The sequence below is a fragment of the Sciurus carolinensis genome, chromosome 2, assembly GCF_902686445.1.
Source record: "Sciurus carolinensis chromosome 2, mSciCar1.2, whole genome shotgun sequence".
In the NCBI taxonomy this organism is placed as follows: Eukaryota; Metazoa; Chordata; class Mammalia; order Rodentia; family Sciuridae; genus Sciurus; species Sciurus carolinensis.
In genome coordinates, this window is record NC_062214.1 from 162,715,222 (window position 1) to 162,742,227 (window position 27,006).

The 27,006-nt window shown below is 42.6% G+C and overlaps 1 protein-coding gene across 1 annotated transcript in view; it reads left to right on the forward strand.

The window, feature by feature from the left end:
* Rhoj (ras homolog family member J) overlaps window positions 1-27,006 on the forward strand; it is an 85,754-nt gene that overhangs the window by 45,021 nt on the left and 13,727 nt on the right. The window contains exons 2-4 of the mRNA XM_047539555.1: window positions 14,868-14,926; window positions 24,525-24,689; window positions 26,523-26,618. Of these exons, the coding sequence (XP_047395511.1) occupies window positions 14,868-14,926; window positions 24,525-24,689; window positions 26,523-26,618 (320 nt within the window). The remainder of the gene's footprint in view (window positions 1-14,867; window positions 14,927-24,524; window positions 24,690-26,522; window positions 26,619-27,006) is intronic.

The window sequence follows — 27,006 nt, forward strand, 5'->3', positions numbered from 1 at the left end:
GTGAGAAACTGTCTCTAAATAAAATACAAAATAGGGTTGGGGATGTGACTCAGTGGTCGAGTACCCCTGGGTTCAATCCCTGGTACCAAAAAAGAAAAAACAAATCCTTAACTTAAACAACCTTCATAGTCCCTTTTGCTATATAAGCTTCTGAGAATTAGAACATGGGCGTCCTTGAGGACCATTATCCCATCTAACACAGCTTCACTAAACAATTAGTTGTCTGTGGATACAGACATGAATTTAAGATGTGGTTAAAATCATAGCAAAGACCTATCACTACTGTGCGGTACTAGCCATTTGAGCCAGTTCATGAATTCAAACAATTCAGCCCAAAGACATGATACCAAATACTTTTTACCCTGGCAAAGTAGCCCAAGGTTATTTCCGAAAGCTAATTTTCAACTCTTAAAAAAATCTTCATTGCTTCCTAATCAATAGCCCTCTAGCCTGCACTGTGATTAAAGAAGCTCTTTTGTCATTCTTCCTGCCTGGAATCCGCCACCCTTCCTGTTGTCCCTCAAACCCTCCCCAACCACCCAATAATGCAGTAGCATCAGAACAGAGTCATGAAGATGAGATAAACAGCCTCTCTTAAGAAGAACATGAAGCTGAGATGATATTTAACAGAGAGATTAGGAATTTTTGTAATCTTTCGAAAGGGATTTGACTTGATTTTTAGACAATTTTTCCAATCCTTCTTTAGCTCCAGGTATTTTAATATAGTCATCGCATATTCCTCTTGCCTTTCCTTACTCTTAATGAACTCTAAAAAAGTCCAGACCTCTCTCATTCTCAAGGTAAATGCCCTTCAAGATCCAGGGTCATTACAGGCAGAGAAACAACATGTATCCCATTTGTTTACAATAAAAAAAAAAAAAAAAAAAAAAAAAAAAAAAAGATCCAGGGTCATGTCACACAAAGGGTCACTGGGATGAGTTTTTGCTCTTACTCCTGAGCATCAGGCTGGCACTTGCCTTCATGTCCCCATCATAATTCACCCATCTGCTAAAAGTGCCCTTCCCTGAATACCTCAAGAGCACATAGGTTTAGATAATATTGTAAATCGTTTTTTTAGCAGTTTCGTTAGTTCTTTCCTTTCTTTCTTTCCTGCCATCCTCTGCATTCCTCTAGCCATTTCTATTTTGAGGCAGGTCAGCACTTATTGATTTGTAAGGCTACTCCCTTCTCACTGTTTCTGCGATCACATGTGGAAAACAAGTAGCTACAAATGCCACACCTCACGGTGAGCTGGAAGAGCTGAGCCATGTATCAAAGTCTAAAAGAGAAGACTTTTTGCTGACACCTGCAGTATCAAGTGAATATGAGAATTTAAAAACAAAAAGTTGGAATTTGTCTCAAGATGGTCATTTATACTCACTAGGTTTTTTTAAGTCTGGAACATCATTAGCAGATGAGCTCTGCTATTTTTCTCTTTGCTTCCTGCCTGGGGAGCAGAGAGGCTGTAGCTGTGGGACGCAGCACCGTGCAGAGCCAGGGCAGAGCCAGTCCCTTGCAGAAGTTGGGGTCAAGGGCTTGAGCTGCTCCTCTCAGGCCCTGAAACTGACAGCTTCAATGGCTGCCTTATGTCCCACAAGACTGTCAGAGGCGCCTGGCCTGCCTGGGCTGGGAGCTAGCCAAACACTCCATCACTGTCTATCTTGGAGTATGCCCAAGCCATGGCTCAATGGCCTTCTTGTTTTCTAGAATTGATCAGTTTCAATTCAACAACTGTCTCTCCTGGCATCCACACCAGAAAGTATCACCAGCACCTTCTGCTGCCATTTCCTGAGTGCTGGGAAAGCTGTAAGACTCCACGCCCTCCCCTCCCACCCACCAGATGCTCCTGAGATCACTATTTGCGCTTGATCAGTTTGCAGTGATCCTGTTTGAAGCAGATGCCCTCCTGGAGACTGCAAGAGGACACTTATAGACCCACTGACTGATTATCCATCACTCATAAGATGCTAGGCTGGGCCCTAGGGGTTTGTCTTTGTAAGGAGTCCACAGTCCAGTGAGTCACTCACCATGTATATGGTCCCTCAGTGTGTGGGAAATAAGGAAACAGGATCGATTTTAATGAAAAAGAAGAAGACAAGATGCCAACTGCCAGGACCACAGAGGAGAAAACAGGGTGAGGGAACTCACCCAGAGAAGATGAGCAAGCTGACATCACCAGCTACCCCTGCAGATGTGTCCACACCACCGTCAGGGGGACACATGGACACACAACCAAAGCAGGGACTCTCACAGGTCCAAAAGCACATTTTTAAAAATTAGGTCACAGAACTTCAAAGAGATACTCAGAAGTCTCCATATAAAAGAAACTGTGTTGGCTTTTTATGGCCATCCAACCTGCTGGGTACCATCTCCTGAAATATTGAAATAAACGAGTAGGAAAAGCAGCCCTTTCCACGGTGTCCTTTGCCCTGGTCGTTTGCCTCCCTCTCTTTATTCGTGCTCTTGGATTTTGAGATGAACATCCCCTTCGCGATGACCCGGGGGAGTGAGACTTTCCAAACCCCAAGACTGCTTGTTTATAATTTCATCTCTTTCATCTCTTCTTGGCCAAAGTCCCTCCCAGGCCTCAAGTCCCCACTGGGAATCCAGCAGCCCTCCCAGGAGGTGTTCCCTAGCAGGCCCTGGGACTCCTTGCAGGACTCTTCCTGGACTTACGCCCACCCCTCCTCAGTTTCTGAAGACCAGCGAGGGGGCAAATAAGAATGAGTACTTCAGTTGTGCTCAGATCCAACATCCTGTCTGTGTTTCCTCTGTGGACTGCACTTCCCCCTTTCGTACTTGTCTGCCAACCATCTGAGGGGCTCAAAGAGGTCGTGGTTAAGAGAGGATGAGCCTTGTCAATACCGAGTGATTTGCAGACTAGCAGCAGGGGCACCACCTGGAAGCTTATAAGAAACGTAGACTCTCAAGTCTCCCAGAGACCAACTGAACCAGAATCCTCACTTAATAAGAACCAGCAGTACCATCCCAGCCCCGGCTCCACCTCCCCACCCCCATCCCCAGCACACCAAAGCACGCTCCTGATTCAAGGGCACCTTTTGGTCACAGCAAGGGATGAAGAGAACTCCAGCCTTGCTCTCTGTCCTGTCTCAGACTCCCCTGAAGGATTCTTCCTTGACCACTGTTCCAAGGGTTATCTTCTCTCCCTCTGTTTTGGAGCCACACCTCTTGGAGTCTTCAGAAGTGACTCTTGCCTTGAACTTCAACAAGAACATTTCCTCCACCATCCATAGAAGGATGCTTTGTGTCAAGGGTGGCCAAGGCCCTTGCAAATCAGTGTAGCACCTTGATTTTTTATTCATCAACCTCATGTTTCTATAGCTCATGCCCTGTATCACTTACCCCCTGCGCAACCACAAATTGGCAGCTGGCATGTTATCATCTAATGAACTCTGTCACTAAAAATATTCTTCTGTTTATTATCCATCTGTTGAATCCCTAAAGCAAGCCCCAAACTCCACTGACATTTGTCCTCTGGGAGCTTGTGGCTCAGACTGCACAGTCCCACCATAGACCTCATTAGACACCAGTGATTGAGGAAAGAGAAACTCGAGCTTCACAAGGTAGAGGTGCCCAGCCACAGTGAAAGTAACAGATGTGTCCCTGTGGCCTTCTTCGCTGTACCAACACTTCACCCCTCTGTGACACCCTGGCCTAACCTTGACCCTTTCCTAGCTTCTTCTTGGAGGACAGGGTTCAGTGGTATGAGAGTCCACCCAGAAAAGAACAGGCCAGACAGAGAGGACAAGAGTACCTCTGTTCTCTCTTCACCCAGTCCCTGGCACTCCTGAGAGATCTCCCCATAAGATCCAAGCCCCGTATACTATTCTGCCACAACCAGCTCCAAAGTGGTTTGCATTTTCCCAGCTAAAGGGTCATAGGTCAAGACTTGGGGATGTACAGAGAGGCCACAAGTCAGAGAGCTCTCTAGGTGACCAGATCAGTTTAGGATGACAATGGAGAGGTCACAAAAGCTGTGAGCCCAGATAGCCTGGGTAATTGAACCAGCTCCCTGAACCCACCTGGAGCAGGGTCTGTCCTGGAATGAGCCACCCCATCTTCCACAGATTGACTCAGAGTAACCCACTCCCTCCTCATGTCCCCCTTCCTTCCTCTTCATCTTCTTTCCCTAACTCCATCTTTTTTGCTAGCAAGTTTTTTACTCCCTGATTTTTTTCACAAGCTTGTCACTTCTCCATGGTCCTGGAAACCACTGGATACCACCCTTCACCACCTTACTGCCATTAAGGCCCTCATGATAGACTTCACAAGGAAGAGCAGAGCAGATGATTCTGCACCCTCCACACAGGGCTGTCCCCACCCCACGACCACAGGACTCCTCTGGCATAACTTCATTTTGCCTCTGAGCTCCAAGAGGATACCATCTGATCTCCAATTCCTTTTTCCACCTCCAGCCTTTCTCATGGCCTAGCAGAGCTTGCAGTAGCAGCTAGTCATAGTGCTTTGACAGCATCCTTTAAACTACTTGGGCTCTAAGAAAGAGTTGTAGTAGTAATATAAAAGAATTTGGAAAATGACCCCTTGAACTTTTTCTTTTTTGAGGTGGGGGTGGTGCCTGGAGCCCGGGGCTTTACTCTGCTGCCAGGAGGTGCAAACATTGACAGGTGGTCTGGGGAGGAGCAGAGGGTAGAGGTGAAGCTTTAAGACTGTGGCAGGCTTTGGAAAACACAGAGAAGAATATGGTTTTCAGAAGCCGTGTGATGGCTTATGACTTGAACCCTCCCTTGGTGTCTGTTTTCAGGAAAGATCAGAATGGTTAACAAGCACTTTGGGCCGTTGGCCCTGTGTCTCCCTGAATGTGGACACACCTTGGGATTGTACCAAATGATTCCCCACTCATATTTGAGTTACATTGTAGAAATCCCTTAAATACACAGATAAAACATACTTCACTACAACATTGCAACAATAACAACAAAAAAAGCATCAGCAAAACCAAGAATAACAATTCAAAGTCTCAGATTACTAATCCATCAACACAATTGACCCCAGGTGTCAAACACTGCACACATCATCTTCTTGACTTTGAATGACAGTGCATCCCATGGACTCTAAAGGTAGACAATGTTCGGTGTGTCCCTTATGACTTTGAACCTCACCTTAAAGATAGAATGGGCTAGCTGGGCACTGTATGTTGCTGATAAGCATCCCTGAAAATATATGTTTATTTTTAGGTGGTTTGAAGAAAAACAATTAGGGAAAAATACGTGAACAAGGACATAAAAGCAGTAGGCGTTACCTTATACAAACTCTGAGCTCACACTTCTTAGTTAAGTTACAAGGAAAAGATAGTCTCGCATATATTTATTGCAGAAAAGATCCAAGAACTGTTTTACCTCAAATTATATATAATACATATACACTTATATATACATATGCACACATCCTTCTTGGATCACGATTAGCCATCAAATAGTAATCAAATATTTCTTGACAGAATATTTCTTAACAGAGATTAAGAAATGAAAAGTAAGGTTATCTTATTTTTTACCTGCAAAGAACTCCTATTTATTACCTGAAAAGAACTTCTATTCTGGTTGGGGATATTAGATGAAGATAAATGAAATTTTAAAAAAAACACAAATACATTAAATTCCTAGGACTTTGAATGACAAAAAGGCAGGAAAATAAATACAATCTTAGGATAACAACCACACACAAAAGTAAAAAACAGAGAAATCACTTAATGTTCTCCAAATTATCTTGCAACACTTTGGAAAAGAAGTTATTGAGAGCAGAAAGACACACTCTAAATATCACTTGGCTAGTTTATCTCCCTCTGCCTAGACATCGTCAATAAAGGACTGTATCTGGGACCAATTTACTACTGTTGTCTTACAGCCCATATACTTCTTTCTCTTTGCAACTAATACATTGTGGTAGGCTCCAGAATTCTCAAATGCACACTATTTTCCTGGTACCTTTGAAAAGCAAGTATAGGTAGAACATTAGCAGTTCATCATAATTCTCTGAAAAAGATGGGTTCTTCTACAACACAGTTTATAAACCTCCACTGCTGCACACACTCATTCATCACACTCTCTCCTAGTAAACCACTGGCATGGTCCTACAGCCTAAAATAAATCTGGACAAGCCTAACACAAAAACTTCAGAGAGCGAACCTCAAAGAAATAACAGAATTCACTCAGATGACATTTAATCCAATCTATTCGTAACAGTAATAGCAACATAATAACCACAAATTTTTTTTTTTTTTTTGTAGTACTGGGGTTTGAACCTAGGGCCTTGTGCATGCTAGGCAAGCACTCTACCACTGAGCTACAACTCCAGCCCCTTATTTTCTTTTGAAGTAATCATTATTGATTAGAAAATGTGCTAAGGTATCAAATACAATAAACGTCTCTGACCCTGCATATATTGTGACTATTTTTTCAGAACATCTACCTTCCTTTTTTAAAGTCAAATGTATCAATCTTTTTCTTTATGGTTCTTTCCAATACGGAGCTCTCATTCTAGAACAGGAACTATTTTAACAATCCTTTTATGTATCTCAGCAAAGTGTTGTGCTCTTTCTCCATAAAGGTCTTGAACATTCCAGGACACTTTATAGTTTTTGCTGTTATTGTAAAAAAGAAAGTTTCCACCATATTTTCTAAGTAGTGATAGCTGGTACCTGATAGAACTTTTATGAGCCTAATAATTCTTTGAAAACCCTTAACAGTAGTAATTCACTGGCCCACTTTATCATCACCCAGGTGTTAGAATTTCTTAGTGACCACTTCTGGACAAGGAAAGGTGAGCCCTGTTCCCTGCAGGCTGTCTCGCTCTTATATTGTGTGTTGGATATGCTCAAAAGAAGTAATGTCTGTGTAGCGCCTTATACATTTTAAGTTTTCCCCCATATGTTAGCTCATCAGAGTTAGTATGATCCTCATCTTAAAGGCAAGGAAACTGAGACTCAGGTCTGAATCACTTATCAAAGATCTTAAAAATGCAGACTTATGGGCCCTAACCAGACCTATTTCCTCAGATCCTTAGGGGAGATGTAAAACCAGGAAGCTGTTTTTAACTAGCTCCCCCTGGTGACAGCTATGAAACATTTACATCACCAAATCAAAGTCAAAGTTAACATGCAAAGTTTCGGGCTCTAAATCAGGTACTTACTCCACCACACCTCAGTGATGGCTTCCTTACTGTGAGGCTCCAGCAATGTATAAATATGATTAAAGGAGATGGTATAAATTTTTAAAATATCTATACAGAGGATCTTAACAAAAGGCACACTGGTTTGTGGACCATGGCCCCGCGAACAGATTTCAATTAAAATCCAATCACTTCTTCCCAGAGTCTTACTTTAAAAACAAAACTTCGGGGCTGGGGATATGTTCAATCCCCAGCACCACAAAAAAAAAAAAAAAAAACAAAAAACAAAAACAAAAAACTTCTCTGTGCTCTGGTTACTATGGGAACCTCAGGACAAGAGGTAGAGGTCCTGCCCCACTGGTCCAGCCTTGTAGTTGGTGAAGTTGGCTAGAGGACAGCCATGAGCCGAGATGCCACCCAGCAGAGCCAAGTTTGCTTGGTGCCCCCTCATAACAGGTGCACCCGCTCTAGTGTAGGGTGTCTGGTTGGGGGCCCCATCCTGCCATTTAATGTCCGGAAAGCTAAGGATGACCTTTTGGGGAATGCCAAAGACTTACCTGAGATAATAGATGCCTCAAAGAAAATATTCACTTTGGTTGGAGTTTAATGCACAAGTCAGTCACTCAACCAATGCTTATGGAGCTGCATGCCCAGCCACAGCTGGATCCTGGGACATGAGAAAAAAATAACATGCAGCCCCCTTGTGGGAAAGTAAGCATGGCAATAGGTATGACTATTGGTGGGCATCAAGGAGGGATTATGGAAGTAAGTTTTCCAAGTATGGAGAAAATATTCCAGAACTACTTTACCAGAATTCCAGAGGGAACAGTTTAAGCAAAGACATCATGAATATAATAGGTTGCAGAAAGTTTGGATTATAGGAAGGTTAAGAAAATAAATAAAAGAGTTACGTGGTAGCACACTCCTGAAATCCCAGCAGCTCTGGAGGCTGAGGCAAGAGGATCACAAGTTCAAAGCCAGCCTCAGCAAAAGCGAGGCACTAAGCAACTCAGTGAGACCCTGTCTCTAAATAAAATACAGAACAGGACTGGGGGTGTGGCTCAGTGGTCGAGTGCCCCTGAGTTCAATCTCCAGTACCAAAAATAAATAAATGAATGAGAGTTAGAAAGGCAAACCAGGGGCCAGACTTCAGGGACTTTGTGTGCTCTTAGAAGATGTGTGGATTTTATCTTGCATTGCCTCTGGTGACACTGAGAAGAAAGCAGACTAGGAGCCTTTTCCAACTGATGAGGTTGGGGGCTACGTGGGGACAGCTCTAGGGATGGCAAAGAAGAGTGAGATTCTGAAGATACTGCGCAGGTAGAATTGGCAGGATGTGGGCAAAAATGATGTTGAGAAAGGAAGGGTAGAGCCAAGCAAGACTGAAATTCCAGAATGTGGATGTCTTGGAATCGTAGCTCCTTCTTAGGCCTGGCCTCATCCCCAGTCAGTTTCAAGAGTCCAGAACTCAGAAAATTCTCCCCACTCCCCTTCCATCATCAAACAAGTACCTGACGAGGGAAGACCTTTCCCTACACCCAGAACCAGGGTAGCATCTTTCCAGGAAGCTCCATTTCCATAAATGCCGTTAATTCGGAAGCCATCTGCTCAATGATGTCACTTGGGTGTACAAAATTTTCACATCCACCATCTTCTTTGTTCCTCGAATAAACCTCAATTTGCCAATAAGAAAACGGAGGCTTAGGGAAGCTGTCACTCGCACAAAGTCCCAGAGTTTGTTCACAATGAGTCCAGGATGCCAATCTGCTCTTCCACCTTAAAATTCAGGGAGGTTAGAAAATGGTATGACCACAAGCCAAATCACTAGTCACAACAGAGACACCTGACAGGTAAAAGAAATGGGACCAAGGCTAGAAGATGCATGGCAGTTATGCTGCCTGTTCAAATAGGACTCGTGTCTTTGTGGGATGAGTAGACAGATCTAAGGAAAAGAAGCCTTCAGCTCAGAACCTAGTGGATTCTCAAGAAACCTGTTTGGTTTTCACCTGATGGTTCCACAGAAATAGGACCTCATGCCAGCACATTAAATAAGAAACTTCCCCAGCCACCTTTTTTTCCCCACACACACAGAAGAAAAATCCTTTGCAAGAAAGGAGCTGACTGAGGCAAGCTGGTTTCCATGGGCGAGAAGTTGCTTGAGCAGGTTTAGGGGGAACATAGGTGTTCCCCTCAGGGAGGAATTCGCCCCCATTCATATTTAGGAAGATGCAGTGTTGTTTCTAATTTCCTATGAACTGCTTTCTCACTTCCTGTGATTGCTGGGGACTTTCCTCCCTAGTACTGCTGCATGTATCCTTGATAAAATGCACATGCACGTATGTGAGGCTTAAAATAGGTAGAAAGCGTGCCTAAGCAGACTGTGGAAGTGGACACCAGAGCAGGGTAGGGCTGCTGTCTATGTTAGTCAGGGTTCTCTAGAGGAACAGAATCAACAGGAAGTATGATCATAAAAAGGGGATTTTTTAGGTTGGCTTACACAACCAGAAGCTGGATAGTCCAAAATGGCCATCTGCAGCTGGAGAGCTGGAAGAACAGCAGCTGCGCAGTCCAAGATGCAGAAGCCCCGGAACAAGAAGGATCAACAGTGCTACCCTGGTCCAAGACCAAGGCTTCTGGAAACTACCTGAGCATCACTGGCAGAGTCCACTTGGGGAGAGTGAAGAAGCAAGAGTCCGATATCCTCAGACAGTCGAAGCGGTGATCAAGAACCCATTCAAGAACAGCTGAGCTTCCATCTGCACCTGCTTCGTTGTTCTTCCAGCTTTTATTCCATGCTATTTGGTGGTGCTGCCCACGCTTAGGGAATGTCTCTGTTTCAGTTGCTATCCCACATTCCAATCATTGCTAGACACACCTCATGGACACACCCAGAAGCTTCTTAATCATCAGCATCTCTTAATACAATCAAGTTGACAATTCAAATCAACCATTACACTGCCCCAGGCAGGATCTTCCAGAATACAAGGAAGGAGAGAAAGCAGGGAAGAGGTGGGAAAGGGGCAGTGGACGCTACTGAAGATCTCCAGACAACTCGAGGCAGGGAGAATTGTGAATCCTCATTTAAATTCCCCAGTTCCTAAAGCCCCCTAAACAGAGACAACCTGTTGCAATGACCGCCCCAGCCTTTGGAATGACTCTTCTGCCCCTTTAGAGTAAAGGTGATTTGTTCATTTTCAAATGAGACATAGGCCCACTAACTGCTTGCCCAACACCTCAACAAACAGGTAGCAAAGCACAGACTTGAATTCAGACATTAGGAAAAATTATCTAGAACTTAGATATGAGACCATGAGCATCAAGATGCCTTTCAAGGTCCTGCTGGGTGTCGTTAACACGTGTGCCTCCCAGGATTAATTAATTATCTAGGGGAAGATTACTAACTTTGTTTCATTGTGCTAAGAACTAAAAGTTTAGACTGTGAGGTTACATGCTAACTTGTAAATCTTGTTGGGAAGAGAAGCAAATAATTCCTTTTCAGTCAAAAATTATCAAAGGTTATCTTTTTTATAGGACAATAACCAGTTTTCTATTGAACCCAGCCATTTTATTCTACAAATTGCTTTTTATATACCTATAAATACTGAGTTCCTCAAAATGCTCTTTGGACAAGATTTACTATCTTACTGGTCCTCTTATTAATGAGTTAATAAATCTTTGACGTACTCATTTTACATTTGCATGAGAGTCATGTTTTTAAGTTTTTAAAAATTCTATTTCTCACTACACTGGAAAGCTTGTGTTTCTTCCTCCAAAATAGCATTTTTATGGTACCACACACACCACACAGTCAGGAAGGCCTCATCCTACTCACCAGATAGGGGACACTGAACACAAGGGATGCAGACAGTTGGCTGAAGGGTATTTGAGGGCTCCATCCTCACTGACCCACATGTCCACCATTAGGGATCTCCTGGGACTCCTCATGTCTCATTCATTGACCTCAAAACCCTGCTCTTGGCAGCTGAGACAGCCCACCAACAAATAAAGAAGGGGCCTTGAACCGGTTCCCTGTGCAGGTAATGGACTGGACCAATGGTCTGAGTTCCTTACAAGGCATCACCAATACCTCCTCAACTAATCTGCCTATGACACACAGTTTTGTGAGATAACTGAAATGCTTAGGGAAGGAGATGTAGGTCCTGCCTGGGATATTTTTTTCTCTGGGCAAAACTAACTGATGCTGCAGAGAGCAAACCCATGACTTAGGCTTCACTAGTACCTCACAAGTGCCTCAAAATTAACCACTCCAATTCACTCAAAGAAAAAACACAAGGAAGCAAAGAGTTTAATGGATTTGAGAAAGAAGGCCTTCATTTTACATACTTAACAGGTCACTGACAACTATTCACACTTTACTGAGAGAACCATCTGAGCTATTAGCAGGTCATTTCACCTCCTCTCTTTAAAACCTCCCTGAGCTCAGAAAACAACTCTGATAGCTCCCAGAATAGAAGGTGATCTGGGATTTCAGCCTGACCACTGTCTGCCAGGCAGTTTTGCTGGCTATAGATGCTTCCCAGCAGTTAGCATCTTGCCAGGGAGTATCGAGCTGCAGACTGCACTGTCTGAAGGGCTTCTGTTGGCCTGAGTTACCCCCAGTGCTCCATCTCTGTACTTTGTATTCAGCATTGACCATGTTCAGAAGGAACCGTGCTGGGTAATATGGAGCACTTTGGATATGGACGTCCCAAGGGTCTTCCTATCTAGCAAGGATATAAGACAGACCTAAACAGCTACCACATAGGGCAGAAAGTGATTAGTAATTCACAAATATTAATATCCCATTATGTGTCAGTTAATGTGTACCAGGTATTCAGTGGAAAGCAAGGGACAGTGCCCTTGTCCTTAAAATGAGTTCAATAAACATTTGTTGAAAAATTGTTCAGCACCTACAATGAACCAGGCATTCTCTAATTTCATTTCCTCCTCACCAGTTCTTTTAGCAGATAAGGAAACAAAGGCTCATAGATGTTAGGTGACGTTCCCAAGGTGACTTCCATGGTGAATAGCAAACAGGATTCAAATGCAGAACTGTCTGACTTGAGAGATCCTCCTCTTTCAACCTTACTACATTTATCATTAGCATTTTATGGACACATCTTCCTTCTGTGCAGTTGTGACTGGTGCTTTTCCAAACCAAGGAGCCTCACAGGACACAGGCTGGCAAGCAGTACTGCATCCACTGCTAGTCCCAGATAAGGACTCACAAAGCCATGACTGATGGATACAACCCACAGGAATGCTTGGATCCGTCTCTGGCTGTCTCTTGGAATCCTCTGGCATAAATGTGATCCACTTATTTTCCTTCCAACAGAATGAGAGAATGAAGGGGCAGAGAAGAAAGTGTAAAGTGATTCTAGAGATAGGGCACAAGTTCCACACCCTTCTTTCAGAATTCTTCCAGCAGGGCTGACCCCACACAGAACAGACAGCCACTACACATCATAGCTGAAACTCCAACGCGGCTTCCTCACCAAAAATGGTATTCTCTCCACTACCATCATTTTGCATTAACCCAAAAGAATTGCTTTAATCCCCTTTCTTTTACTTTCTTGGGGAAAAAGAAGAATTTGGGACTTTTGCAGCTTAACAAACCTGGGTTAGTGAACTAGGGCAAGCTGACCCTGTACATCCAGTTCTTCAGCTCCATCTCCCCCGGCGCACCCTGGGTAATTCTGGGTGATTCTTTGGGACTCAGATCAGACATCTCCTCCAGAAAGCCTTCTCTGATCCAGCAGGTGTACACATTTGCACACACAGTAGTTCTGCCATGAGCTCCCACACCTCTCCACGCTGCCCCCAGCATTGCTTATGCTTCACTGCCTTGTGCCCAGGCCTTTCCCGTAAAACACACCTGTCTTCATGCTCCGTAAAAGGAGGAACTGTGTCTGGTCTTCTACTTCTGACAGTCTAAGGGTCTCAGGAACAGCTGCCCTGACCAACTTGTACTAGTTCCCTAGAGGCAGGAAATTTCATGTTGTAATGGCTGGATTTCTTCCCTTCATTCCTAATCCATGACTAGGCAGCCAATTGGTCATGAAAGAAATAATTTGGGCAGCTTTCAGGAACATCTGACCCAGCTCTCTTCTGCAAGTATACACAAACAGGAAAATAAAACAGGACAAAGAACCCCAGGTCACATGGTCTCACCTTCATTTCCATTACCAGCTTAACTTATGAACAGAAGTAAAATGTTTAAATGCCCTTCCTCTGTCAGCATGGTAACCAGGATTCAATGGAGCTGGGTTCACTATTTTAAAATGCACCTTTAAAAGCTCACCTGGGTGGCTAGAGCCATTTTATCAAACTGAACACAGGTTAATCTGAGTGGATTAGAAAAATAGTTCCCTGTGTCTAGAAAGACAGTACCTTTAAACAAGTTCTTTTCAACAAATGGCATTAAGAAATGTTTTACAGGAGTAGGGACGTGGCTCCGTGGTAGCACACCTGCCTAGCATGTGTAAGACTCCAGGTTCAATCCCCCACATTACAAAAGAAATAGAAATAGAAATAGTTTGAATATATTAAGCCCACAGACGTAAAAACAAATAAAAGTAAAACTCAGTACCAGATCAGCAACCCTGAGTCGCAAGACTAGAGAACCTGGCTGGCACAGATAAGAGATATGGTTATCAAAGGTTGCTATAAAGTTTATCTTTCATTTCCTGCACAGCTAATGATGGAGGAATCACAAAATATCTTTACGTTGCACTTGCGCATTTTTTAATCAACTAAAGAAAAAAAACTCACCTTTCCTTCATATTTTATTTCCTATTTCCAAAAAGAGATTTGATTTTTCTGGAAATTTAAATTTACTCTTTGTATTCACTCAGAGAATTATCTAACTTCTACCTTCAATCTGTTCCATCTCAGTTTATTTTCAAGTGGAGACTTTATTTCATCTCCAGACATGAACAGAGTGCTTTGTATCCCTGTATTATTTCTCACTCTCGGACACAATTGCTTAGCGAGGCAAGAAGCCTGCTGGGTAAATCAAACTGACTACTTTTCACTCTCTAGATTCCCTTTAGGTATGTGAAATCGAACCCATACAACATCTCCTTCTGCAACCAAGTCTCCAAAATCATAACAACTCTGTTGGACTAAAGCACGGGATATGTTTTCTATGTTTTTAATCAAGTTTATATTTAACTAAAAAAGAATTTTTTTAAATAAATGCTAAGCTGTTCTCAATTAATTATTTGCTTTGCTTTGTAGACTATAAAATATGGAGGTGGGTTAATATTCTTTGTGTTCAGGGTTTTATTGACATTTCAAAGGCAGATAAAAGCTGAGAGATTTCTAACAGAGGAGTTGTGTACACAATACTGTCTCCCAAAAGGTGACTCAAACCAAAGAAGACAATAACCTAACCTGAAAGGCGTCAGCTTCCGTTTTCTTCCCTCAGGAGCTTGATATTCTAGAACCTAAAAAGGACCAGGGAGCAGCCTACAGAGGCCCTCATAGCACCAATAATACCCATCTCGGTGGAGAAATTTGGACTTGGCTCAGCCCATCTGCTGTCACTGCAGCCCAAGGTTGCCTTTCATTTGGAAATCATGCTGTCAACTTGGTTTAGAATAAACATGGGTGAAGCATATGCTTATCCTTGCTGCCCAGAGAGATTCTGGCATGAGGAAATGTGAGAGCTCCTGATTGAAGCTTGTGTTTATGGATTCTCCTCTTCTCTTCTCCCCTAGTTACAGTGACCGTGGGAGGAAAGCAGCACTTGCTTGGACTGTATGACACTGCGGGACAGGTACATTTTTATTATCTGGATTCATTAAGGGTTAGGGAAGAGGGTGTATGAGAAAGAATGGCCCATTTGCCTAGGCATATGGGGACTAACCAGAGGGGCCAATTTATTTGCTACCTAAAAGACAATCAAACTCACATTCCTAATTTTTTTTAATTTATAATTATGAAAAGCTAAATCAGTATAATATCCAAAGTATTGATAATGATTTAGTCATTTACTGATAACCATCAATAACCAAAATAATATATTTGACCAAGAGCCTCAATTTCCTCCTACCCAAACCTAATCCAGAATCAGGCTTAATGGGGTGATCTCATAAATTTTAGTTTTACTATTTTTTTCATGTTATTTTCTTTGCCCATCCTTCATTTGAATTGCCTAATGGACTGTGAAAGGGTCTAAAAAGAGACTGGTAGAAGAAGTATCAGCAGCAGGGAGACAACAGATTAAGTGTTGGAAGAAAAGCCAGGATTCTGGATGCTTTCCAAAGTGAATAACTAGGAGTTGACTCTAAATTCTCTAAGATTCTTGAAATACTTCCACTCTTACAGAAATGTTTCTTCAAGCTGGAGAACCTGGGCAAACAATAATATAAAACCATGAACTAGAATCTTCAACTCTTATGGCACAGTCTACTTGGGTAAAAATATCACCTTGGCTCTCTTTCCTAGTGCCTGTGCATCCTATGGAGTTTCTAATGCCCTAAGTTCATAGGCTGGAGGAGGAGAAGGCAATAAGCAGTTGGTGGCAGTGGCCCAAATTCTTGGATAGAGCTTGTTATCATATGTTGTGGGTCATTTATTTAGGTCAAAATCAGCGGGTTATTCAGCCTGTCCAAATTCATACATCTTAAGTCCTTTGGAATGAACATTTGACCATGGTATTTCCCACTGTGGGTTTCCTAGTAATTGTTATTACTTACCCACTTGCCTAACCCTTTTTCCATGATTATTTGAAGTTATGTCATTTTGCTCAACCTGAAAACTCCCCATCAGAAAATAAATACATGGAATCTCTTCGAGGAGTTCCATGTGCATTTGCAAGGACCATCGTATAAGATGTATGCAGGATGGCAAAGGTTGGTGTTATGCAGGGAACCTGGAAAATCTAGCACCAGACTCAAGGCTCCTAGGAGCATCCAGTTGTCCCTCATGGGCAGCTGGGAGTGGAGGTGACCTCTCACACATCAATAGCAAGACCCATAACTAGAAAATTATGCCACCTTCATTTTCCTAGAAAAATCAGCTCGCCTTCTCTGCTTTAAGGTCAAAGGGCCTCAGTACAGGTTGTATCCTCCAACATAAAGGCTCCAGCCATATCAGTGCACTGTTTTGGGGACTGGAATTGCCAACTGTTATTCAATCACACAATCATCGAGATGTCCCCATTCATCGGGATCTTGGAGCCTGAGAGAGTTTACACCCTCCTCCCTCATAATCTTTTTTTTTTTTTTTTTTTTTTTTTTGTACTGGGTATTGAACTCAGGGACACTTACCCATGGAACCACAACCTCGCCTTTTTTTGTATTTTATTTAGAGACAGGGTCTCACTGAGTTGCTTAGCGTCTCGTTTTTTGCTGAAGCTGGTTTTGAACTCTCAATCCTCCTGCCTCAGCCTCCTGAGCCACTGGGATTACAGGCATGCACCACTGTGCCAGGTTTATAGTCAAATTTTATGAACATAATCCAGTTTGAAAAATTCAATACAAGAATTCTTTCATGACTCTGAACTCTGTTTCCCTTGCCTTCTCCAAAGCCCTCTGTGCCCCTGGTGCCCAACCTGTGTTCCACTTTTTCTGTCACAATAGTCGGCTCCTGTACATTAATTGCCCTAAGAACCTCCTCCTTGGGCCACCATTCAATTTCAAATCCAATAATACTGTTTAAAAGCTCTTATGGAGTTTAATTATTCTTTTCCATTGCTCTTGCCCTTTATTAATTTTTTTAAAATAATACTAGTATAAGGGTTGAAGCTCTCAGACATTGTAAAAATATCAAACTCCAAATCAAAGCAAGCAGATTTGCCCAAACCTTTGACACAGAAGCGATAAATACTAATAATAGACTAACAAATGGGTTCTAGATATTTCTTCAATTTAACTTTGACTTTAATGCCTTCCACCAGTTATTTTGAAAGCTCAGTGGGGAACAAGGTTCACAGCAGGTATAAAGCATAGGGAAAAGGAATAAGAATATCTCTTAAGCTTCCTTCTATGCCTAAAATTCTATGATTAGAACTTTAAAAAGATAATTTCAAGAAAGTCTAAAAGAACTTGAGTATTAAGCAAAAGGATGAGGCCAGACTCAAGGGAGAACTTTCAGTAGTGAAAGATTTCAAATACGAGGATGTTATACTGAAGGATAATTCATCATTCATTTTCTAGAATGGTAGTTGTCAAACCATAAGAGTCACCTGTAGGGTTTGTTAAAAGCCAGACACTGGACCCACCCCCAGAATTTCTGATTCTATAGCTGGGTCCCAAGAATTCACGTTCCTAGCAGTTTCCTGGTGCTGGTGTTGCTGGTCTGTGTGGCACACTTTGAGAACCACTGTTCTAGAAAATTGCCATTCAAAGTTTGATCCACTGACCAGCAGACCAGCATCACCAGGAGCATGTTAGAAATGCAGATCTGGGACCTCTCCCCAGAGTCAAAGTGAATTTGAAAATTCACTTTGTATGCACATTAAACTTTGCAAAGCACTACTCTTGAAGTCTTTGGTGGTTGAAGCACTGTTCCCAAAGTTGATTCTTGTGATCCTACAATACAGCCAAGAAGGCTTTTAATAAATTTAATTTGAAACATTGTTCCAAAAGTTCCATTCCCAGTCCTAGGTAGGATAATTCACCCCTCCTGGGTTAGATTCTATCTAATAAATGTTGCTGAGGTCTCAGGACTAAGGACTATTTATAACTAATTCAAGATTACTCGCTTGGCCAATTAGTAATGAAGAAAGATGATCTCCAAACCAGTTGATAATCTCTAAACAACAAAAAATGAAATAAGTCTCTGAATCTGGCTATGGAGCTCCATCTTGTTTGAATAATTAGATTTTCTTACATGAATAAACCAAAGAGCAGTGTCCCTCATCTTTGTCTTGAGCTAACCATGGGTCAGAGTCAACAAAAACCCCCTTAAGAAGCAAATGTGTTCTGAAAGATAAAGTGACGGGAACTCATTACTTCTACACACAAAATCAGCCCTGCACAGAATCATTTGACCCGTTTCCCCCTATTCTGAGGTACTGGTCTACCTCAGGCATGGCTTCAGCAAAGCCTTGGCTCCAGACACTCCTGCCCCTTCACAGTTGAGCCAAGCACTTGATAAAGACATTTCACTGTGAAGTCACACACATACACTGTCAGCACATGGCAGCTGCCTCCTCGACCCCCAGAAACAAGCTAACATGTGGACTTTGAGCAGAGACCTTTGAAGATAAAGAGTCTGCAGAACTCTGGTCCATCTGTTGGGTAGAATTCCAAACATTAGGTTAGACAATGAAGTGGGGGATTTACTCCCCAGATCATGCTAGGGAGGCAATAAGGCCAATCCTCCAGCCAAATCCATTTAGGTAGAGCCAGCTGATCCTCTAGAGCACATGCCTCTTATGGTGTGTTACTGAAAGTCTCTCTGAAAAGAATTTCTAGAGCTCAGATCTTCAGCTCTGCTGCAGAAAGAATCCCAGAGCTGACTTCCATGATGTGCTCTGTGCTGACCAGTTTGTTTAAAGCATGTCATGAGGAACCGAGTGGAGAGAGGAAGGTAGAGTGGGCATGCTGCAGCAAACCCTGGGCTGCCAATCTGGAGGAGGAGTCATTCCCAGGTCACGCTTCTGAGCCAGGCCACCTAGAGTGGAGCCAGCAAAGGTACCAAGACACCTTGCATCCCTCTCAGTGGGCCCCCGCCCAGACGAGCGACATGAGCACACCCTGCTCAGATGATGGCCTCTTGGGACAACCTCCAGAATGGAAATATCTCAAAGAGCATTCGCAAAATGGCAGGTAGCAGCATTGCCAGGGACAAATGAGCATCTCCCGGGATCAGGAGCCAGGGGCAGCCAGCTGTCAGCCAACCCAGGCCCCAAACTTCCCAGCAGGGTCCATCCCAGAGTTTTCTGCACACCAGCCTGAAACAGTAGGGGCGGCGTGTGGTGCTGCCACCAGTGATGGTGGGGACAGGAAGCCATCAGCCCAGAGCCTCACTCACCCAGGACTGCAGGCCACACTGCTCCACCAGCATCTGGTTTCTGAAGCTCCTATTTCCCCCAAGGGCTGAAGAAGCACACAAGCCAGCAGGAGGGAAGTACAGCTGGGGTTCATTAATGGAAACCCAAGGTCCACTTGGACACACACAGGCCTTTCTCTTAGCTATTGGCTGACCCAGTGGAGCCATCTGGAGCACGGGATCTGGCCTCAACCCTCTGTGGAAAGTTTGCCTGAAACCTCAGAACAAATGATTTTCCCTCAATAAGCAACTCAAACTTCCTTGCTCACAGGCATTTACTGCGGTTTCTAGGGGGATTAGGGAGTAGTTAGCCCACATGACAGGTTATTGGTAAAAGTAACCGAGGACCCATCTTACTTCTCCACAAACTATGAAAAATGAAACTGGAGGGATGTTGACCGAGAGACACAGAGTTTACAAACATGTGGATCTCATTACTACTCAGTTCAGAAAAAGTCAATTTCAGTGTCAGCCTTGGTATCCAGTGAGGAGAGGAAAACAGTGCCAAGAACTGCAGCTGTTGTTGACATAGATGGAGGATGGACTCTTTCACTCAGTCATTAAAGTGCTTCCCATGCTCAAGACACCATTCCAAGTAGTCTACGGATACTAACGCATTTCGTTCTCACAACAACCCTATGAGGCCAACACTATCATCATTTACATTTAATGATAAGGAAACGGAGGCAGAACCTACCCAAGATCACATCATAGTCACAGGCAAGGTAGGGACGTGAACCTGGAGAACTTGTCTCCACAGTTTATGTGCTTCAGCACCATCCTATGCACCCAGCCCTTGCCGCATACCCATGTTTTCTAAACCAAGCCTCCCCTGTGGGAGAATATGAAAACAAGATGGTGCTGAAAAATGCAGGATAAATGTCCCTATAACCACAAAGAATTGGACGTAGAATTCTTTTCCCAGTTCTTTAATGTGAGTATGGAACAGGGAGCCGGGCTCAGTGCAACTCTTCTTGCTACTCAAAGTGTGGTCCCTGGACCAGCAGCATAGGCACCCAAAAACTTGTTAGAAATGCAAATCCTTGGGCTTTACTCCAGACCTGCTAAAATAAGAATCAGCACCTTAACAAGTATCCCAGGTGATTCAAATGTATGTGAAGTCTGAGAAGTGCTGATCTAATGGCCTCACTAATCCACCACCTGTACCATCTTGATGCAGCTGTTCTGAAACATTTTTAGGAGCCAGGTGTTTGTCCAATCTGCTGCTGAGGCTTCCTCTGCACTTTTTAAATAATCACCCATAGTCCCCCACCACCACCTCAGAGCATCAGATCCACCTTCAGACTGGACACTCTCTTGCCCATGGGGCGAAGTTGGGTGGAAAACACTGAAAACCCCCAAATCCCCAACCCCTTTGTCCACTTAAGCCCTCCAAAGTCCCATCAAGTGGCTCTTACAGGTTAAAACATTGTCTCTTCAAGAAACTCACAAGCACCTGTCTTCTATTCTCAGTTTCAACATGAGAAGGGGCCTCAATACAGCTGGATCATTCAACCCCTCCTCAGACCCCTTGAAGTCATCTTAACACGTGATCATACAAGCTAGGGTCAAAGTGTGCTGCGTCACAAAAATCATTCAAGCTCTTAGCTAGCATCAGTTCAAAACCTCCCACCACCAAGCCCACAGTCCCAAGGGAACACTTTCTTTTATCAGTCCTATAACCTTGCCATGTTTCATAGCCATAGCCAAGGGCCAGCCCCTGCCAGCCCAGGTAGAAGCCTTCTCTGAAAGTATTTTGGTTCTGTAGTCCTGTTTAAATCCTCAGTACATCAGTCCTTGGTTTCTGAAACTATAAAATTGGGGGGGCTGGGAGAGATAGCTGTAACCTGTACTTCTGAAACTTGAAGCAGCTTCTCCCCCGGCCTCATCTTCAGGAGGGCTGGGCGAGGCCTGAGGAGCTGTGTTCCTGATCAGCTCCTGGTGATGCTGGTGCTGCTGGTCCAGGGACCACGGTTTGGAAATCACTGCACTAAGTCATCTCTAAGGTTTCATCCTCCAGCCTTGACATTGTATTTTCTAATTCGGTCAGATTGTACCTTATCAGACTAGCTAACAAAAGGCAAGCAGAAGTTCACCTCATTTCACGTAAATTAAATTTTCATGCATTTCTTTTCCCAACTCAATGCCAATTCTTACTTGCCTTGCATAATTCATATAGAATCCCTGACAGTGCTATACATTCAGTGACAACAAACCTTTTTTCGAGGAATTACGCAACAGGACTAAGGTTTCCACAGATCAGAAACACTTCTCTCGCCTTCACACCTACACTTAGCCCAGCGAACCCTGGTCTCTAACTTTTGCATAATGTAAGCAGGATGAATCTGATAGTTGCTGAGTAAAGAATCAAATAAACATGATTCTTTCAGTCCAATTATTTGCTCCTACTTAACCTTCAGACATTTCTCTCACTTGCATTTTGGTTTGGTCTGGGGCTTTGAGGTTTTAAAATACAGTGTCTGCTGCCATCGTGTGGTGGTTTTGAGCAGATGCAGCCATCAAAATACACAACGTGGGGCTGGTTTTGTAGCTCACTGGTAGAGTGCTCCCCTAGCAAACGTGAAGCCCTGGATTCGATCCTAAGCACCACATAAAAGTAAAATAAAGGTACTGTGTCCACCTATAACTAAAAAAAAAAAATTTTTAAATACACACATACCCTAAGTCTACCATTTAGATCCCTGGGCAACTCAATAACTGATTCCTTGATAAGTGAGTTTAAGAAAATGCCTAATCTGTCACTTAAATTCTGAGCTGTAACAATAGCGTGGTCACAATTAAGAGCCAGATCTAGATGCAGCTAACTGCCGCCTTCTGATATCCAACAACTCTGTGGCATTGGTCCATTATGGAAATTGTGAAACATGAACTTGATTCTCTAAACCTTAATTTTTTCTTCCATTGATGGTGTCATATTTCCAGTGCCACTGTGAAAACCCAATGAGATGGTTCATATAACTGCTTGAAACAATGCCTGGTCCTTAGCTACAAGCCCTCCGTTGATGGTAAAGATGATGATGGAAATCAGTTGGAGTCAAGCCCAGGCCCACCTCAATTCAACTGATGCAGGATTCACAGTCACCCAGGTCCACTCTCCAGAGATTATGATTTAATTGATCCCAGAATTGCGAGTGGCTGCTAGTGATTACCTGACAGCAAGATGTTTCAAAAGCTCCAATTAAAGCCATGGTAGTAAATGGTCCATAGGAAAACTTTGAGTTCATTTGAGGTCACTGTAAACCCCCTTTCTACCACTACATTCATGGAATATTTGCCCTAGAAGAGTATAAGTGGGAAATGGGGTGGGGGGTAGTTAACATGAGCTCTGATCCACTTATGACAATCCAGATGGAAAGTGTCAGACGGTAGGTAGTGTCATGCACAGTCGTAGATTATAACCTCAGATTTCTTAGCATGCTGCTTTCAGCAGGAATACTCAAGGGAGAAAGGAGCAAGGCAGAGACATCATGGGAGAGAAAGTCTGGTGTTGTGGGTTAGATGTATAAATAGGAGAAGGTAGTACCACAGGATGAACTGTCCCAGCTGTCTGCCCTACACCACATGCGACACAGAGTCAGACATGGGCATGAGTCACTGAGAGGCAGCCAGTAGGATTGGCCTAATTTCCCAGTATGACCAATGTTTATTCATCAATGTACCCAACTTTCAATTACTTGCTTTAATAGAAATGTGGTAAAGGAGCCCACGGTCACAGAGTTGCTATTGGTTGGTTGGTTAAGTTTTTAAGATTCTATTTTGCTCCATCCTTGCATTGCATTCTACTTAGGTACCTAAAGTCTTTGCCCGAATTTTAGTAACTGTGGTGACCATGCACACTGAGCCCTCTGGATACTTTGAGTAGCCCAGTGATAGATCAGTACATGTCCACCAACCAGAGATGACCACACTTTGCCTTCTAAGCTAACAGCCAGTCACATGTGTACTCCTTTTTATAAACACGTTCAAGTCAGTACAAAGATAGTGAAGTCCATATGAAAAATATGCTCAGGACCTATTAATTTTTTAAAAGTAAGTACCGCACATGCTTAGAAGGGATTAATGTGATTCTTGCAGAACCCAGGACCATGGTTAGTTTCCTTGAGAGTGAGTTGTTATAAAAAAAAAAAAAAAAAATGAGCCTGATATTGTGATATCATTGGTCACAAGGCCCTCACCAGAAGCTGAAGCAATAGAACTGCATAATCTTGGATGTTCAGCCTCCAAAACTATGAGCTAAATAAAGTAATTTTTCCAAAAAAAAAAAAAAAGAAAAGGTACTGCAAGAGTATATCAAATTGTTCTTCAACTAAACACGTATTTATTATATATGTAAGTAAATATCAAATGTTTAGAAGAATAACTAGGCATTTATCATCTTCCACTAAAACAACAGATACGCAAATGTGAAACCAGGAAACTTTCAATCAGAAACATTCTGATCTGAAGAGTCCACAGAAAAAATAATCTGGCATTTTATTTATTTGGCCACACTGTGCTATTTAGAAAATCTTAAAAATAAATTTGAAATTCTTAGCTCTGAACCCTCATCCAACCTATTTCTTCAAAAACTGTGGTGTCTGATTTCAACTTTTTTTATTTTGGTTATCTTGTTCTTAAATTAAATTTGGAAACTTTTTTTTTAAAGTTACACAAGGAGGGGATTTCTTTGCTCTGGTCAACCGCCTACTAATTTAAACCCATGTCCCATACACCACCAGTCCAGTGTAACAGGGAAACTGCACTGATCCTTATTGGATTATACCCCTTAAATGGGCAAACTTTTGAATACACAGAAGCAGAGAGTAAGAGGGTTGTTATCAGGGTGGGGGAAATGGGAGATACTGGTCAAGGGTACAAAGTCCCAGTGATGTAGGATGAATAAACCTAGAGAGAAGTAAACACACTGTGAGGACTACAGTTAATAATATCTGTGTAATATTCTGGAAATTTGCTAAGAAAGTAGATTTTAGGTGCTGTCATCAATTAAAAAGATAACTGTGTGAGGAGATGGATATGCTAATTTGCTTGACCGTAGAATAACAAAACCTCCTTAAACATATACCATTAAAAAGTGAAAAATAAGTGGATGAACTTTATGATAGGTAAATTATATCTCAGTAAAGCTGCTAAAACAGTTTTTAAATTCATCTAAATAAGGGCGATACAAATCTCTATCCACAACACAAAGCTGCTCTCCTGCCCAGGGGCCCCTGTATTCCTAGCAGCAGAGACACCAGACTCCAGGGCGGGGAGGAGCGGGTCACAGTGCCTGGAGTGGAATCCAGGAGTCAGCACTCCCGGGAGCCACGTGTGACCTCCACAGCCGCGTGTACTCTTGTCTGCTCTCCCCGCAGGAGGACTACAACCAGCTGAGGCCGCTCTCCTACCCCAACACCGATGTGTTTTTGATCTGCTTCTCCGTCGTGAATCCTGCCTCTTACCACAATGTCCAGGAGGAATGGGTGCCAGAGCTGAAGGACTGCATGCCTCACGTGCCTTACGTCCTCATAGGGACCCAGGTTAAGACGGGGCGATGGCAGAGTGGGTGGGCTGCAAGAAGGAAGACTCTAGGTACATCACTGACATTGTGTTCTACCAAACACTGAGGGAGGTGGTTTCAGACATGTCATTCCTATGATCGGGAGTCCTTCAGGTTATGCTTGATTAAAGGCTTATGGTCAAAAAAGACCACAAATGTTTAATATGAACCACTAAGTTTTAATATGTCCTTTAAAAATTGTTTTTTGTCATAACAGTGATCTTTTTTAAATAGGCACTCCTCCAGCCCTGAATCAGAGTAACAAAATGAGGGTAGTATCATCTAATATTTTTGTAGCTAAAATCCAGAATTGTTTTAAAATCACAAAATAGGTGTGGGTGTCAAAACAACCCTAGCAATCCAAATGGACATATTATGACAGAATTCCTTGGTAACACTCTTGGAGAAGGAAGACAGAAATTCATGACTCTATTGTCTTTAAACCTCTCAGTCTTCCACATCTTAGAAATGAAGTAAAAACCCACATGCAAGATAAACAAACCTGGACCATAAAACCCTTTAAAGAGTTTTGAAAACAAATACAGTTGCATAGTTTGAATTTCTGGCAGTAAGTCAGTTTGCACAAATGAATTAAAGATTGTTCACTTTTTGTACTTTTAGAAGGATTTTGTTTTTTGCTTTCTCGAAATCTGGAGTACTATTCCAAAGTCACAGGAATGTAATGACGCTGGAGGCTTTATGGTTTTCTGCATCATAAGCTGCTTCTTTCTATTTCTCATTTTACATTCTGCTTCACAAAGAGAAATGTTTAAAAACCATAAAGAAAAACCGCCTGATGAAGACATGGACAGATAAAAAGTATATGTGTTTATTTGAACAGAGACAAAGTGAAAGATTCACTTATCCACAGATCAGGGCACACAATTAATGCTTCTGCCCTGAAAGACAATCATTTGTTTAAATGAAGTCTTTTGCCTTAAATTCCAGATGATAATGTTTGTCCACACTGATGGAGCTGGATCCCTCTGCCAAAATATGATTGGACACCCAAACTCTTTAGTGAAGCTTAAGCATACTTTATAACAGATAGGCACTTAAGCAATTAAGGTCAAACACAAAAAACAAAAATCAAATACCACAACTTAATGAGCTAAGCACTGGGCTTATCCATGGGACCCTAACATATGAGCACATTGTTTTTGTCTTTAAGACACAAGCCCTGTGTGCTCACATTCAGGTTCATATAAACAGCAAAATTAAAGCAATCAAAACACTTTATTAAATTATCAAACCTGACATATGTTCCCTTCAAGGCAGTTTTACTTTTGGAAAGATTCTTCATTAAGCAAACTCTTTGGAAACTCCTCCTTGGGACTTGCCTTCCTGAGCTTGCAGAGTTGGATAGGTAGCAAATCTTCATCCATTTGAGAGTGAATATTTGATATGGAAAAGCAAAAAAGAAAAAAATAAGTCAGGGAATAGGATAGTAAATAGTGAATAATATAAATTGGGATCTGATAAATCATCCCTGAAAGGTAACAAAAGTGTCTGGTTCTTGTATACCCTATCAGTGAAAACTGCAAATAAATAGAAAATTTCAAAATCACTAGAAGCGAGTATCACTGAAGTAGGCCACCTGCACTGAAGGAGCAAGTGTAAGGACATCCTGGTGTGGCCAAGTGCAAATCACCTAACCTTTTAGACTTAACATGGGCACGTGCAAGTGCTTTCTTAAAGAAAATTCAGCCACTTCAGAGATGTTCAGGGGAAAGAAACTGTGATGGCAGAGTTTAAAACATCCAGTCAGGTCCTGAAAAAAATGAATGACTTTGTCTCACGTGTATTTTGCCAGATCGATCTCCGCGATGACCCCAAAACTTTGGCCCGCCTGCTATATATGAAGGAGAAGCCACTCACTTATGAGCACGGGGTGAAGCTTGCAAAAGCGGTACTGTTGGATTTTGATTCAGCTTTAAGTGGTTGCTAGAGAAGAGTGTGGTGTGTGCTTTGGGGTGGGCAGGCTCCCTAAGGGTTTGCTTTAAGCTGCAGTGTGTTTAGAATCCTCTCTCTGCTTCATATACTCCCCTCATTTCTAGAAAAACTGAAGGGGCCATTTGGTTAGCGTTCTTGTCAGCCAGGATTGTCTGTTTTTCATTAGGACAGAAACTTTGTGAATTTAAACAGCTGAAGTAGTTACCATTTTGATTTATCAACCTCTAAAAAGAGGTTGCCATACAAAATAGTTGTCATATTTAGAATGAATTAAAGGGAGTCCCGTCTATTTGTAAATCTCACTGCTTATTAGCAGTGTAACTCATTTAAATGACCCTATTTAC